This window comes from Leptosomus discolor, chromosome 4, assembly GCF_034619465.1.
Source record: "Leptosomus discolor isolate bLepDis1 chromosome 4, bLepDis1.hap2, whole genome shotgun sequence".
Classification (NCBI taxonomy): domain Eukaryota; kingdom Metazoa; phylum Chordata; class Aves; order Leptosomiformes; family Leptosomidae; genus Leptosomus; species Leptosomus discolor.
Window position 1 is genome coordinate 26,611,413 of NC_141394.1, and position 15,167 is coordinate 26,626,579.

The following is a 15,167-nucleotide window of genomic DNA, read 5'->3' on the forward strand; positions in this document are numbered from 1 at the left end:
TTCCACATGAAATGATGAGTATTTGCCCCCTTGGCAAACCTAAAAAATGAAGAATTTGAAGAAGAGACGGTACATGAAGAATTTCACCCCCACATGTCCAGCTGAGGAGGTTACCCCTGAAAACCTTGTGTTTGGTGAACTCAGTGAAGAAAGACGTCAACTCCTCTGGTGAAACACCAGCTACGGTTTTGCAGCTTCTGCGGAGGTGGGTAATGGGCCTGAAAAATAGCCTGTCTGTTCTCCTGGAGATAAGTCTGTTGTGACAAATATAGCAAGCAGTGGCACAAATCAGAGGAGACCATAGCATTTTTTTTCCCCCAGAGTCTTCGTTGTCACAGAAAATCCACACTCTAGAATACAGCTCTCTCCAAGATCCAGAGCAGCAACTAACACATTTCAGGGGAGTACATAGGGGAACAGTGACCGAGGCCATCATGAAAATCATGAAATGTATAAAATAATGCTGGGTCCTTACTGCACACACTGAACAGACAGTCCTGACACTTTTGAAGCCTGATCTACCAAACAGTAGAGGGGACAAATAAAGGGAAGAAGAAGTCATATGCTGTTTAAATCTGATGGAAGAGATGGACTTAGCCTTTCTGCTGCAAATAAATCATTCCCAATAACATTTAAAATGCTGTATAAAATAATCAGGGTAACGTGCAGTCATCCTGCAGAAATCTTTCAGGGTAATTCAAATTAGAGTTAAAATTCAAAGCTAATATTGACCATCTTTAGAGCTGAATACACAAGATGATTGGCTTGGGATTTAAGAGTGATGACAGCAACAAAAGTTTTTCTGCCTCAGTTTCTTCATCAATAAAATGCAAATAGCGGTATCTGCCCCTTTGCAGGAATTTTTGAAAGATTCACAAATAAGAAGCACTACTCCAAGAACATCTACACATACTGACAAATGAAATTCATTTGAAATCCTCCTCAAGGATCAATAAAAAGAGAATTCAAAGGAATCAGATCATCTGTAGGAGTAATAAGCTTTAAAAACAGCAGAACCTGAATACAGACGAGAATCGGATTTAAGTATCCGCAGGGTTCAATAAAAAAACACATCTACCATTGGGAACCCATGCAAATAGCCCACCTCTAAGCCGTGTAGACACAGAGTCTCTTAAGTGACATAAAACTGTGCATGCCAAGAAGAAATAAACAGCTCCCTCCCTAGGGAGCACCAGGGTAGGGTCTTCACACCCAGTGTGGGCTTCAGGTAAGGATAATAACTCTGCTACCATCACCCCTAATTTTGCATACACGCTTTTGGCAACGCTGGTGGCCTGAAAGCACCTCAATGTGGGTACAGCTGGGGTACCACCTGCCCAGGGTCACCTGGCTCCCACTGGGGGACACCTGCCACCTCAAGCAGGGGTTTTTTTGATTATTTTCAACTCGGTGGAGCTCTCTGAAGCTGGGCCAGTGCAGGGCAACCTGCAGCCTCCTTCCTCTGAGGTGCTGACCTTGGCCTCAGCAGGGGGAAGCAGCCACCTCTCGGGGCCCGCAGGGACAACGGGGCAGCGCCTGGGCCTGCCAGCAGCCAAGCCCCTCAGGGAAAACGTCCTCCACACGCATGCCTTTGCCACGGAGCTCCTGCGGGCCGACGCCGCCATTTTGGGCCTCTGGGAGCTAACCGTCGTGCCCTCCCTCGGGCGGCAGCCGCGGCTGGGCGCCAGGCAGCGGTTCTCCCTCCTCGCCGGTGAGGCACGAGGGGACCGGGAGCATCCCCCGGCGGCTGCCAGCACCGTTCGCCGCCGTGCGAGGTTTCCCGGCGCGGCCAGGCGGGGCAGGGGGCCGCCGCGGTGCGGCGCTGAGCAGCGCAGGCCCGGCGGCTGCAGGAAGGGGAGGGAAGGCGGCGGCCGCCATCATGCGCGCGCCGCCGGGGCTGGTGCGGCTGCTGGCGGCGCGGGAGTGGGGGCGGCCGCCGCGCCGCTGCCTCGGCGCCATGGCCTGCTACGGCACGGAGCAGCGGGGGCGGCCCAACTCTCCCGATTACCGCCTCTACTTTAGTAAGTAGCAGCCCCCCGGGCTCGATAAACCCCTTCCTTCCCTGTCTTGCCGAGTGCACGGTGGGGAGGGCCGGCGGTGGCTCCGCGCTCCCGCTGAGGCCCCTTGGGCTGGCTGAGGTGTACCCCCTGAGCCATCCCCCCTCACTCCAGGGTGGCAGGGTTTTTTTTGTGGAGAGTGAGGGGATTTCTTGGCAGATCCGCTTTTGGAGGGGATGCTGGACTTGCTCAGTCCTGGTTCCCCAGCCCTGCGAAGGCCCCTGGAGGGTGAAGAGGGGCTAGGGGCGCCGGGAGTGAAGCGCTGTCGCGGTGCAGTGTTATGGCAGCCTGGGCACAAAGGCCACGGGGCGCTTTGGGACCCCAGGGACAGCCTTGGCCGTGGGAGCCTTGCCTCGCCTCACCGCTGCGGTACGACAGCCCAGTGGGAGCATGGCCTGTCCCCTGTGACCAGGCCAGCCCTCCCTCCAGAAACGTCACGGTGACGGGAGGCTGGCATCTGAACCATGGGGCTCCAGCCCCGAGGGCCCTGTGGGGCCAGCAGCAAGTGGCACCAGGAGGGCATGGGCAGTGCTCCAGGAGGCTTCGCAAAACCCAGTGAGAACTGGTGATGTGCAGTCTCAGTATTGCACATTTTAGTAACAATGTTATCTGTTTGTAAGCCCTTTCTCTAGCAGCGGTTTTGTATGGTTTGTGGTCCATTGACTTAGAAGCAGTTAATTCTGACGTCCGCTGGTGTGAGAGAAGCGGAGGTGTCGCTTACGCTGTCACCAGTACCCTGGCAGAGCTCCCTTCTGCTCAGTCACCAGCAGGCTGCCAGCACACAAGCTCATCAAGAGAGAGTCACTTTAGTTAGTGGGAATAAGCAGCCTACTACTAAACTTTGTTTTATTTGGGAGGAGCATCTGGGAGGCTTCCAGGAGTTGCAAAATCAACTACCATTTACTCCTCTTTGTTGGGGTGGTCAAAGTACAGTCCAAAACTAAATGAGATCCCTTGTCTGCTTTTTGCTTTACTGTGAATAGGAGTGCTAGCAGAGAAGAAATTTCTTGGGATTTCTGTTAGCGCCTTTTATTGTTGTTGATGTTTCTGTTTTGATACAGTACGTGGGCTTTTAGTTTGTTGAAAAGTTTCGGAGTAGTTTGAAAAGCTTGAGCATCTACTGCAGTGAATTTTATTCTACAGTGGGAGCAAGACTGAAGACTGTATCGCCATTAAGTTAATGCCAGTTTCTGCCAGAGCAATTATCCCATCCCTCACTTATTCTTTTGGTCAGGCTTTGGCCTGCTATGTTGGGAGATTTTCTCTTTGTGGTCATGAAACTCAGTTTATTAGAAATACAGTGAAGTCACAAGGGCATCATTGCTAGAAACCTAGATGAATTCCCTGACCACTCATGGAAATGAAGTTCCCTTGGTAATTTTTTCTCCATTAATGGTTGTGTATTGCAGAGGAGGAGGAGAAAAAGAGAATGAAAGGATCTTCTCATCTTCACATAAGCTTGTATTGCCAGGTAGTCAGAAGAGAGGTGTAGTATTGAATACTAAAGCAATAATTTTAATTCTAGCGAATCCTTGTCAAACAAATCAAATTACTTGCTCTGTGAGTAGGTTATTTTTTAGTCCCTGAAATTAAACTTCAGAAGTTTAACTGGCACGTAATTGTGACGTATTGTACATTTCAGTCATGCATAATAGTTAGCAATACCAACATATTATGGCATATCTTTAGATTTGTAATGCTACTTTTTTGTTTTGTTTTTCAGAGAATGCAGATGATAAATATATTTCCCCATTTCATGACATTCCACTGTTTGTTGGATCTAGAGAGGTATGTATTTATCCCTTGAAATACAATTAATTTCGAAGGTATAACAGTTTTGTTGGTATTCTTTAGGCAAAAATGCAGGTTTTAAAATATTTTTTTTTTTTTAGCAATTAACAGACAAATGTATAGCAGCAGAATGGACCACTTTAACCCAGGCTGATTACTTATGTAATACAGGCACAATAACTCCACCAAATTTTCTCTGCTGAGTTCAGTAACTTGCAGTGAAACATCATGATTACTGTGTAGACAAGCCTTGGTGTCTCTCGAAGGCCTCAGGTGATTGAGGGCAGGGGGAACCCTCACTGTATCTTGAGTTAATTCCCCTCTGTGTTTAAGGTTTGTGTTTGTGTGTGCTTGAATTAATTTTCTGCTATTGCTCTTTTTAAATTGGCATTCTTCTACGTCTGCAATGAAAAGCATACATTTCCTTGCAGTAGGAGATGTACAGCACATGCTTACATAACTTACGGTGTATTTCTTTTAATTCCCAAAAGGAGCATGATAATTGGAAGTCAACAATAATGCCCAAGAGAGAAGTGGTAATCACACCTTTGGAGAATTACAAGGTGTGAGGTGCAGCTGAGCACTTTCACGTCTTGTTAGCCACACTCCCTGGAGTTTCATTATAGCAATAATGAAACGCCTGTTTTATGTGTCACTGGTGGGAACTGCCAGTCTTTGGTTTAGACTTAGGTTTGCTTATTATGGTATGCCTGTTACACAAACAAGTTGGGAGGGTTTCGGCCGTTTTCTTGATTTGTTGCTGGGTCTCTGTGGGTGATACGAATGATGAGAAAGGTCAGCAGTGGTAACATGTTCGGATTGAGACTTCTGAACTAATGAATAAATCTCTTGAGTTATTTAAACCGAGAGATTAAAAATACGTGTGAAACCTTTTTGATTAGCAGACCCTAAGCATGCTGCTCAATGGAAGAGGTTGGTCTCATTCAGAGAGTCATTACTAAGATGCTCTGTTCAGTGAGTGCTATTGCTGGAAAAGCAACGGGCATTTTCATCACATGTTCCCTGGGGGTCTTGCTGTCCCTGCATCTTGAGTTTAAGGTTTGGAGGGGTGGATTGTAGTCTGCAGTTTTTCTATAGATTAAATCATTGTACAGCGCTGTCTCGTCAGTGTGGAGAGGCTTTCATCTAGGTGTGAGCAAGGAAAGAGCATTCCACAGGATATAGAGGCCTGAGTGGGGAACAAGAAAGGGAGTCAGTCTGAAGGTCTGTGTTAATTTTGCCTTCTTTGCAAGAGGAGGATGTAAGGAGTTGTATGTTCTATATATTCTTTCCCTCCCCTGGTCTAAGCTTTGTGGACTTTTATTTTATGGTGGATAACTCTGGCCTTGTTTTCCATACTGGTTTTGTTTGGTTTGGTTTTTATCTTTTTCAACTGAACAGAAGGATGGCTGTGTTTTTAATCAGTTGAGGACAGGCCTAAATTGCTGCTTAAATTTTGTTAGTAGCTGGGAGAAAGTGGATGTGTCCTTGTACATTTTTATCTTCCTCTGTTGACATCTGGAAGATTATAATTACACAGTGAAACAGAACTTAGTACTTTTAAAAGTTATAGTTTAGGCCTTTGCGCTCACAAAGGGATGTTTCAATTGCATTGAAAACTACTGTTGTCTGTATTTATGTGAATACAGTATTGCTCTGTAATGTTCTGCATACACTTCTTTACTTCATTCTTTCCCTATAGGATAAAGAGATTCCTGCAAAGAGGTCAAAGACTACTGGAACTGAGGTACCGCTAAAAATGTATATCTTTTTTTAACTATTCCCTCTATTTCCTTTCCAACATCGCTTTGCTATTCTGCAGTGAACTTGCTCACACGGAATGTAGTTGACATGTCTTCAAATGCAAGTCTTCTAGGAGGAGAACGCTTAAAGGGATTTAATATTCTCCTCTGAATGGGCCAGAAACGTCAGCATTCTTTTATTCATCAAGATGTTCTTAAAGGCAAACACTTTTATATCGCTGTTTGAAAGGTTCATGATGGCTATTGCAGCAGAGATATGTTATCTTTTTTGCTATTGCATTCAGAAACATTTGCAATAAAACTTCCGTTAATGAAATACTCGGTATGCTCTGACTGTGGGTAATCTTCGGTGTATATATACAAAACTTCAGAAATCCTAAACATGTTAGGGCAGAAATTAGACTTAACTATGTCTTTTTAAAACTGAGGATATGTTATTTTCTGTACTCATCTGGGAAGTCCAAAGAGAGAAAAGTCACATCTGCTAATGGTTCAGCATTAACCAGCGCTGAAGTTAAGCTTAACAGAAGCCCAAAAAACCATGGAAATCCTGCTCAGGCTTTTTCTGTGAAACAAGATTTGTTTACGCAAGTGTCTTTTTCCAAAATGTAGCATTTTTTTGCAGTGCTTTCCCTAGCATAGGAGTACTTAAAACTTAGTGGAAGAAAGTGAAAAAAGAAAATGAAACAAAGTGTGCTTATCAGGGGATAAAGGGAAAATATGGAATGTAATGCCATGTACTGATTTCTAAGGACCTTTGAAGTACTGTACTCCTTACTCTTGTCTAGGGATGCAAAGGGCTGTGATGTGTGGGCATGTGGGTGTGCGTCCCAATCTTTTTATTTTCTCATATCTGTTTGGCCAGTCATACTGCAAAACTGTAACTACCCATGCGATGTGAAAGAACTGTTGTAACTGTCTGGGTTCTCATAGCTTTGCAACTGGTGTGTGGTGCAGTGATTATTCTACTGTACAACAGTCCCCCCGTAATCCTGCGCTATATATTTCCTCTCCCTTTGTCCTGTGATTTGTTCAAGCTACAATGCCTAGGTAGCGCTTTTTAGATTTGCTGTTGCTTGATGCCCACTTAAGCACTATTCAGTGGATGTACAATCATGCTTCGAAGATGAATTGTTGAGGAGAAGGAGTATGTGCCAGTAGCCTTTCTCAAAAAACATTGTCTTGCAACATAAATTCTTAATTGCTGCTTTTGCTCGAAGTCAAGTTTCTTACTTGCTTATGAATACTGTGACAATACCTGCCAGTTGTGAAGATGCAAAGCCTGTTCTATGCAGTGTCTAAAACTGTTCAAAACTGCATTTGTTGGTGTAGTGGGAAGCATGGTAGCTTGTTGAAAATTATGTTTCTAGTACCCTTTTTCTGATCTCTGGACCAGCCTATGGAGTGGGGCAGGGGAGGAAATGCCAGTGAGGCTGAGCTTCCTGGGCCAGTGTAGACTCCAGAGCTGCTTCACATAACTTCTGCTATGAGAGAGCTCTGGACTGTGGTTTAGTAGAACTACAGAAAATGAGCCAAATGTACATTCCAGTCTTCGTGGGCTTCTAATGCGAGTAAGCAAACAAATGTGCAGGCTATAGGCTTCCCAAACATGCTTGGTCTTCACTTAGATGGTGAAGTGTGAGAATGCAAATAATTTAGAAAACGCTTTTTCATCATCGTCTTTGGGAGTTAGGGAGAAGAGAGAAAATAGGGGGATCTTAGTGTTCAGGAAAGCAGTTTCTTCTTACACTGGGCTCTTCAGCAGCTCTCTTCACCTCGGCCTGGTGAGAAATGCAACCCTGCATGCTTGCACGTAGGGAAAGCATAGCTTAATCAGGGGATAAAGGGAAAATGTGGAATTTAATGCCATGTACTGATTTCTAAGGACCTTTGAAGTACTGTACTCCTTACTCTTGTCTAGGGATGCAAAGGCTGCTATTGATACTTGGTGTTCGGTTAATCCTTGCACTGAGTTCGGCCAGAATTCGAAAGTGACAGTTCCTTTTGGCTTGGAAACACAGTGGCATCTTTAAAATTTGTGCTTTTAGGGTGGCAGTTATTTGTTACTCTTGACAAGAGCACGCCCTCTTAAGAGTGTGTTAGATTATAGTGAACTGGTGTTCATCAGATGGCAGTTTAGCTATGGAAAATGAAGATAATTCTGCATGAGTCTCTTCAGTCTGTCTAATCTACTTTAAATTGTTCTTGGCATTCCTGATGCCAGAAAAGAAGGTCTCAAAATAGAGGAGTTTCAGTTTTCAGCATTCATGGGATGGGGGAAATGCACATTGTACAAGTCTCTGTTAGCTGTTTTGCAGTGTCGGCTTGTAGTTCTAAGGGAAATGCTGTGGTGTTTCTGTATGAACTGTTCTCAGTAGTGCAGCTGTTTCTTGCAACGTTTTAGACCTTCCCAAATCTCAATTAAATTTAGCTTTGCAGCCACTGTTCACAACTGATCTTTTTTTACTTTCACAGATGCTTTTTGGCTCTTTGAAGACGAGAGAGAAGTTATTTTGAGGGAGAAACTATGCTGAAAGAAATCATATTTAGCTTCAGACTCAAAATTATTACCAGCTTGCACTCTGAACCTCTGCTTTGTCTTAAGCATTGCAAGCACTTGGAATCCACTCCTGCCCAAGTAAATCTCTGTGAAAGGTATCAAAAGTTTCACATCTCTATCTGGAAGAGTGGATGTTCCTACTATGGTTACAGTCAAAACTGTCAGAGGCTGATTGTTGAATATAGTCTTCTATGTCTAGCAGGAAGAAGGTTTGAAGAGGTCATCGTTTTCTTTTCAAGACGAATGTGACATGTTGCTTCCCAGCTGTAGTGAAAGGGTTTCTGATCTACTTGTCATTGTGTGTCTTTGGTAAAGTATTCATATGTCATCTCCTTCAGAGGACCCAGGTGTTCTCGAACATGAAGTTTTATTTAAAATATTGGTCTTGGTAAGGAATCTGTCCAAGCATGTAGAGATTATAGTCCTTTAACTTGCAGACACCCACAGGAGCATTTGAAAAAAAATACAAAGGAAGAAGCAAGACTACTTTTGTTTTGTTGCATCCTGTGGGTTACACAGTGCTGGAATGCCCTTGTGGACTTCAGCTGAATTGCTTCTGTCCGGCAAAAACTTCTAATAAATTAACTAATCAGGTGAGATACAAGGAGTCTTCAGAGTCATTATGCGGTCTGAATAGGCGATCTGCTAGAGAGCCTTATGCTTGGAGCAATGTTCAAAACTGGTGTCAGAGTTGCCTTATGATGAAGTAGGTACGTTTCATAAGAAAGGAAAAGCTGTCATCAATTCCCATGCAGTACAGGTACAAACTTTGTGCTGACTTTGTATTCTGTCATAACTACAGCCTCTGTAACCTCCTTTGGGCACGTTAAACATTTTTTCGGTACGTGGAACCTGGGCTGTAGTGTGTCCATTGTGTGTGTTCAGGGTGTTTGTGTGTTCCAAATTTTAGATTATCGGTGAAGCTTTCATCCTGATGCTTGAAGTTTTCCTTTTTCTGTGGATGTGTCCAACAGCTGCCAACCTTGCTTTGTGTTCTTGTAGATTAGCGAATACTGAGAATAAAAGTAGTCTTTGCTTAGTGTTCCAGTTAGAATCTACTGGTAGGGTTGGTTTACTGAGAAAGTTGCATCAGGGATTTGATCAAGCTTAACTTCAAATAAATGGTTCCTTAAACTTGAGAAAGTCAGTGTTTCATTTTCATTCATGTCATGGTTGTACATGGAGTGGTTTTGCAGGTGAATGTGTCCAGTAACTAGTTTATCAGAGAATATGCCAGACACCGCTTTTGGGATACTTGTGGGTAAAAACTTACATAGTGTTCATGATTCCCTTTTCACTGTAACATTAGGGAAGTGCACTGAAGAGGCTGCAGGCACTTTGCATTTATGCTAGGCACTGCATTCCTTTTTTGCTATGTGGCATGTTGATTTATATTGGAAAGGTTCCATTGACTTCTCATTTAGCTACAGTATATTTGGTCTCCAGATGTTGCTGGTATCTGGTTTATTGTTTTCGTTGGCAAATACCTTGTAGCAAGTGTTACATTGGGAATGCTTATAACGTGGGTACTCATTTTATAAGCAAGACCCTCTCCATTTATTTCTGGGTGTATTTCATGACATTCCTTATTTTCCTTCTCCTCCCCATCACCTTTTCTTTTTTTCTTCTTTTTTGTTTTTAAACATCATCCTTTGTTTACACTGTTGCTGGACTGCAGCTTATCTTTTTCATTCTCGTTAGTCTTCAGGTGCCTGCTGCCATGTTCAGGTGATGGCTGATGAGAATCCCTGCAAGATTGCAAATGAGCAGGCAGAAAAGAAATGGAAATGATAGCTGCTTTTTCTTCTCTCAGTGAGGAAGGGTCAGCAGCCCCCAAATACTGCCTCTAATCCTTTCAGATATTTTTTTTTAAGCACTCTACTATAAAAATGATTAAAGTAGTTGTAAACTGTAGCATATCTCTTCTCCCTGTCATGCAAGGGTCATGGTGAATGGCAGTCAGGCCTTAAGAAGTGGCGATGTTTGTGATTTTATGAAATTACACAGAGTTTCTGTTCCTGTCTTTCTTTCTCTTGTTTTGTCCCTTTCCTCACTCTGCATTGGTTGCTCCACTTCTGCTTTAAATTAGCTGAACCTTCAGACTTGAGCATTAAGTATTGCAATCCTTGGGCAAAATCATACCTATTCAAAACCCTCCCATCAAATGCACCAGCTAAGGAACTTGGGAAGACTGGGAAAGGAAATGGTTGAACAAGAAAAGGAAAGTTAGATCTGGAGGAATTGTTTCTGAGAAGGGTGTATGGGAGCCCAGAAGGGCAGGTTGTAAAAATAGTGTCAGAAAGTTGCTTAATTTTTTTTTTTTTCTTCATGTGATACTCAGGTTTATAATAATAACTCTGATCAAAATGAGTTGTCTTCTGTAAGAATCTGTACAGCCAGAGCTACCAGTTATTTTTGGCCACCAGTCTTAGTGGAGAGAATGCTGACTCGCAGTTTACCGGGGTGCAACAGGCTGTATTTTCCTTGCTTTTCTCAACACTTGCTGTATGAATATGCTGAAGTATATTTATATATCTTTTTATCTTTCTGTGGTTCTCTTATTTCAAAACCAAAAAACTGTTCCTGTTTTTTTGTGAAAAAAGAGACATTTTGCTCGTCTCTGCAAAAACGGTATCATGATGCATTAAAAATTATGTTCAACTGAAATGAAATGCAGGAAATTGCCAAGCAGCGTTAAAGAAAACACCCTGATAAAGCAAACACTTATATCCTACGTGAGTTCCTATGTGATGTACTTAGTAGTTCTTAGGAAACAAAGGATATAATTTAGACATACTGGTTGTTCCTTCTGATGTCATTTTCTGCTGATTTTCATAGTCAGTTTTAGGAATTAGGAAGTGCGCTTTTGACTTCTCTGTGTTGAGCAAATGGATTTTTATTTTTTTTCCTCATCACCTCTTCAAGTTATAATAGAGTGTAAGTGCAAACGTCTGTCTTGTGTTCACATTAACCCAAAGTCAAACAAGCTACGTAATACCCTGTCTTGAAAGTCCCTCTGGGCTCTTCTCAGGTCACTTACCTAGCAGATGAGTTCTGTCCCTTTTTCTGAATCTAGGAAGCTGCTTCCTCCTCTTGTGTGCTCCAGGAGACTGTCCTGAAGAAGCCGTCAGCCAGCAGAGTTAGCATGAGGCAAGCCTCTAGGAACTACTCCATCTGACCCATTGGGCGATCTGCTGTCGCAAAGTGGAGTCCCTTCTACATTAGGCTCTTGGAGAGTTGGATTAAATCTGGACTATAGCAAGCAGCGATCTCATAGGCAGACTAGTTGACTGCTCTCTTACTCAGGCAGTTAAATGGTAAACTTCCCAAAGCAATAGCTTTTGTTTCACAAGAGAGCTTTTTTTCTTTTTTTTTGTCACTGGAAGGTGTGTCAAATGGGCTGTTGAAACAGTCTCACCATTGCTTGAGGTAGTAGAAGTGCTCACTTGGGGATTTGATGAGGTGGAATATTTTGTTTTACTGATTTAAAATAAAGATAAAAAAATCAATTACCAGATGCATTCACCATCCGAAACTAACCACTGAATGGCATATGCAGATGGTAATCTGTGAAGACAGGTGGTGTCTGACACTTGCATTTCTGTTTGCAGCTGAGGCAGGGACAGTCTTGCAGCAAGGGATGAGGGAGAACATTCAAGTAGTCAGAAGGAGTAGGTGCTTGGTCTGGGAAAATAAGTGTAATTGATAGAAAAATTCCTGGGTGATATTTAGGCAAGGAGGGAAAGAAGATAGCAAAGAGGAGGAAAAAACCCCTAAATAAGCAGCATATACTATTTCTCTCTTTCTGTCTGTCAAACTATCTAGTATGTGCTCTCCTTTCCACACCAGTGAATTCTGTCTCATTGCTGTGAAAATGTGATTGCCCTATAAATAAAACTTTTTATTTTTAAAATGTAAGCACTGCATGAAGTTATTAATCTCTTGTAAATGCTCGTGGCAGCTTAGCATTAGAGAGAGTACTTTTGGGGATTTTTTTGCATACAAATTAATCTGTCAGGCTGTCACATTTCAGACTCTTGGCAATTCACATTTGACTGATACCACAAATTATGAAGGCCTGGTCCTAGAGCAGAGTTAAATCCAAGTGATTTTTTTTGTTTTTGAGAACAGCATTGTATTCATTTCAGTCCAATTGTCCAGCCCTGAGAGTTGTTTTGGTGAAGATCTGGAGTAACTCTTGACCAATTAAAGCTCAAATCCAGTATTTACAGGCTGCTGAAGCCATTGTATTAGACATGGTCAGAAAACATATGGTGGCATCAAAACAACAAAAATACAGGATTGTGGTGGAGGGGAAGACATCATGTATAATTCCAGTAGTTTGTAAGTTTTCTGCATGTAGCTACCAGTCAGAACAATTCTTTGACCTGCTTGGCAGTTCCCTGAGAGTTTCTTGTCAGCGCTGGCTTTCATGCTGTGCATTTCTTTTTTCCAGCTGTTTCCCAGATGGATGTGCAGACTTTATTTGGCGCTCTTCCAACCCTTCCCTTACCTGCTGCTGCATGTATGTTGCTTTGTTCTGTCTGCTTCCTTAGTGTTGACATCTTTGAGCTCTCTTTCTGATTACTTCTCTGTTTCAGCTGTTCTTACAGTTATGAAACTGATTTGAAGCACCTTTCTCTTTTTGCCCCTCTTTTCCCCCCTCCTGAACTATTGCGATTTTTAATACCAGTGTGAGTTTTCTTTGGCTCTGAAGAGATATCCCAGACAATGTGATATTTTGGGGTTATTTTAGCAATCTAGGAGAAAATAGGTTATAGACATTGCTGGGTTGTTTGATCTGGTTACCCATTTCGATTAATACTCTACTCCTTGGTACTGCTTAATTCTGACAGCTTCAGAAGAAGAAACCTTATGGCAGTTACACAGGGTTTTTATCTATGGAAAATATCACTTTAACCTCCTCAGTAAGAAGGGTGTAGATTACTTATTTTTCTTCTAAAAACATGAAAGTTTACATGTTTTAGGTTTATTCCTCCCACATCCCCCTTCTTAAAACAACTTTCACTTTGTTTCTATTAGGAAGAAGGCCAATGCAAACATGAGGTGTCTGTGTCCATGTCCTTCCTCTGCCATCACTTTTGGATTAATTTTGTGTCCCTTCAACCAGATTTAACTAAGAATCAGAAATGTCAGTGGTTGTTGTAGTTGCATTGGTTTTTAAAAATACGAATGAGGCAAAAGAGGAGGGCCTGAAGAAATAAATCCTCGGGGGGGAAAAGTCAAAACATTGCTCTTTTCAGTGTTTGAGGGAAGCTAACTCTGACCTATAGAAATGTCCAGTCCTTTTGAGTAGTAGACTGAACCGCTGCCTTGTGGCAATCCATTCCATGGACTTTCTGAACATATCATGAACAGTAATATTGGTACAGGAATAAAAAACATCATGTGGGTTTCCGCTACTTGTAGTTGTTCGTGTTCTCAAAGGGCTGGGGTGAGGAAAGTATGAACCAAGGAGGCTGAATATCATTGTGCAGAACTAAATGAATTGTACTTAATGTAAAAGCAGGTGGAACAGAGAGAGGTGATGTAGTTGCTGCTGAATACAGAGGAGAGAATTTGTCTCATTGTACAGTACTAATTGCCAAGTAGTTTTTATTTTCAGTTCTGTCATTGTTTTTTGTTTTAGGTCCTGTTTAATATGATTGTAGAAGTGCCTCGATGGACAAATGCAAAAATGGAGGTAATTAAGAAAAATACCTTGTTTATATAGGTATATATGAAAGTTATGACAATGCAGTGGCTTCCAATAGTCAGAGTTTAATCAGAGTGTGAGTTACTGCTTACACATGAAATTTGCTCTATTAAAAAATTAATTTGAAGTTGTGCATACAGACACTTTCCTTGAGATTATAAAAACTGCTGAGGTTCTAATTCTGTTTCACTTCTGCAGGTAAGCACTGTTTTTTGACGCTTTCTGATTGCAGAGTGGGGCATAACTGCAACAGAGTCCTAGAGTACTTGCTTATAGGATGTTGTCCAACATTTGGTCTTCCTCTTGCTTGCTTATAGAGCATTCCACTTAGAGGATTTAATTCCTGTCTTGGCCAAATCCTGACAAATGGAGTTGCAAATGAAAAAGCATTTCCTTCTGACAAAAAAATACTTGGGGACCTCACTGATTGAAAATATCCACTCCTGCAGGGAGATACTTTAAAATGTAGGGAAGTGATTGTCCCCCTGTTCTTGGCACTGGTGAGGCTGCAAGGGTCTTGGACAACCATGGGGGCAGCTCTCTGCGGGTTGGCAGATTCCGTCAGTCCTCCCTACCACACAGTGCGGCGCTGGTCCTCCCTGATTGTGCCATGCTGCACTGGTCCACCCCACCGCACGGTCAGCTCCGCAAAGCCCTGGAACATTGGTGGGGGCTGTGTGGGGCTCCACTCTGTGTATGGAGCTGCTCCCCTCCGCTGCTTGCCGCTCACAGCCCTGCCTGTGCACCACCTCCTCCTCCTCCCACTAGTGTAATGGATACTGGAGGTGCAGCAGGAACGAGCCCGCAGGCGGTCCCCTCTCTGCCTCCCATGAGAGACCACTCGCTGCCAGGTGCTTGGGGCTCCCCATGACGCTGCGCGGAGCCCCCAGCGATGTTGAAGGGCTTTGCAGAGCTCACTGTGTGGCAGGGAGGACTGGCGGAATCTGCAGGACCTGCACAGAGTTGGCTGCGTAGAGTTGTCCCGTTTTAGCACCTTAAATATAGTGTGCCGTTTTGGGCCCCTCCCTGCAAGAAAGACATTGAGGTACTGGAATGTGTCCAGAGAAGGGCAACGAAGCTGGTGAAGGGTCTGGAGCACAGGTCATGTGAGGAGCGGCTGAGGGAACTGGAGTTGTTTAGCCTGGAGAAGAGAAGGCTGAGGGGAGACCTTGTTGCTCTCAACAGCTACCTGAAAGGAGGTTATAGTGAGGTGGATGTTGGTCTCTTCTCCCTAGTAACAAGCAATAGGACAAGAGGAAATGGCCTCAAGTTGTGCCAGG

General features: G+C 43.3%; 1 protein-coding gene across 1 annotated transcript in view; it reads left to right on the forward strand.

Annotated features, from left to right (window-relative positions):
* The first annotated feature begins 1,864 nt into the window (after nt 1-1,864).
* Nucleotides 1,865-15,167, forward strand: part of PPA2 (inorganic pyrophosphatase 2) — a 39,248-nt gene continuing 25,945 nt past the window's right edge. Inside the window, exons 1-4 of the mRNA XM_086463746.1 lie at nt 1,865-2,021; nt 3,781-3,845; nt 5,551-5,595; nt 13,822-13,875. Of these exons, the coding sequence (XP_086319872.1) occupies nt 1,880-2,021; nt 3,781-3,845; nt 5,551-5,595; nt 13,822-13,875 (306 nt within the window). The 5' untranslated portion in view covers nt 1,865-1,879. The remainder of the gene's footprint in view (nt 2,022-3,780; nt 3,846-5,550; nt 5,596-13,821; nt 13,876-15,167) is intronic.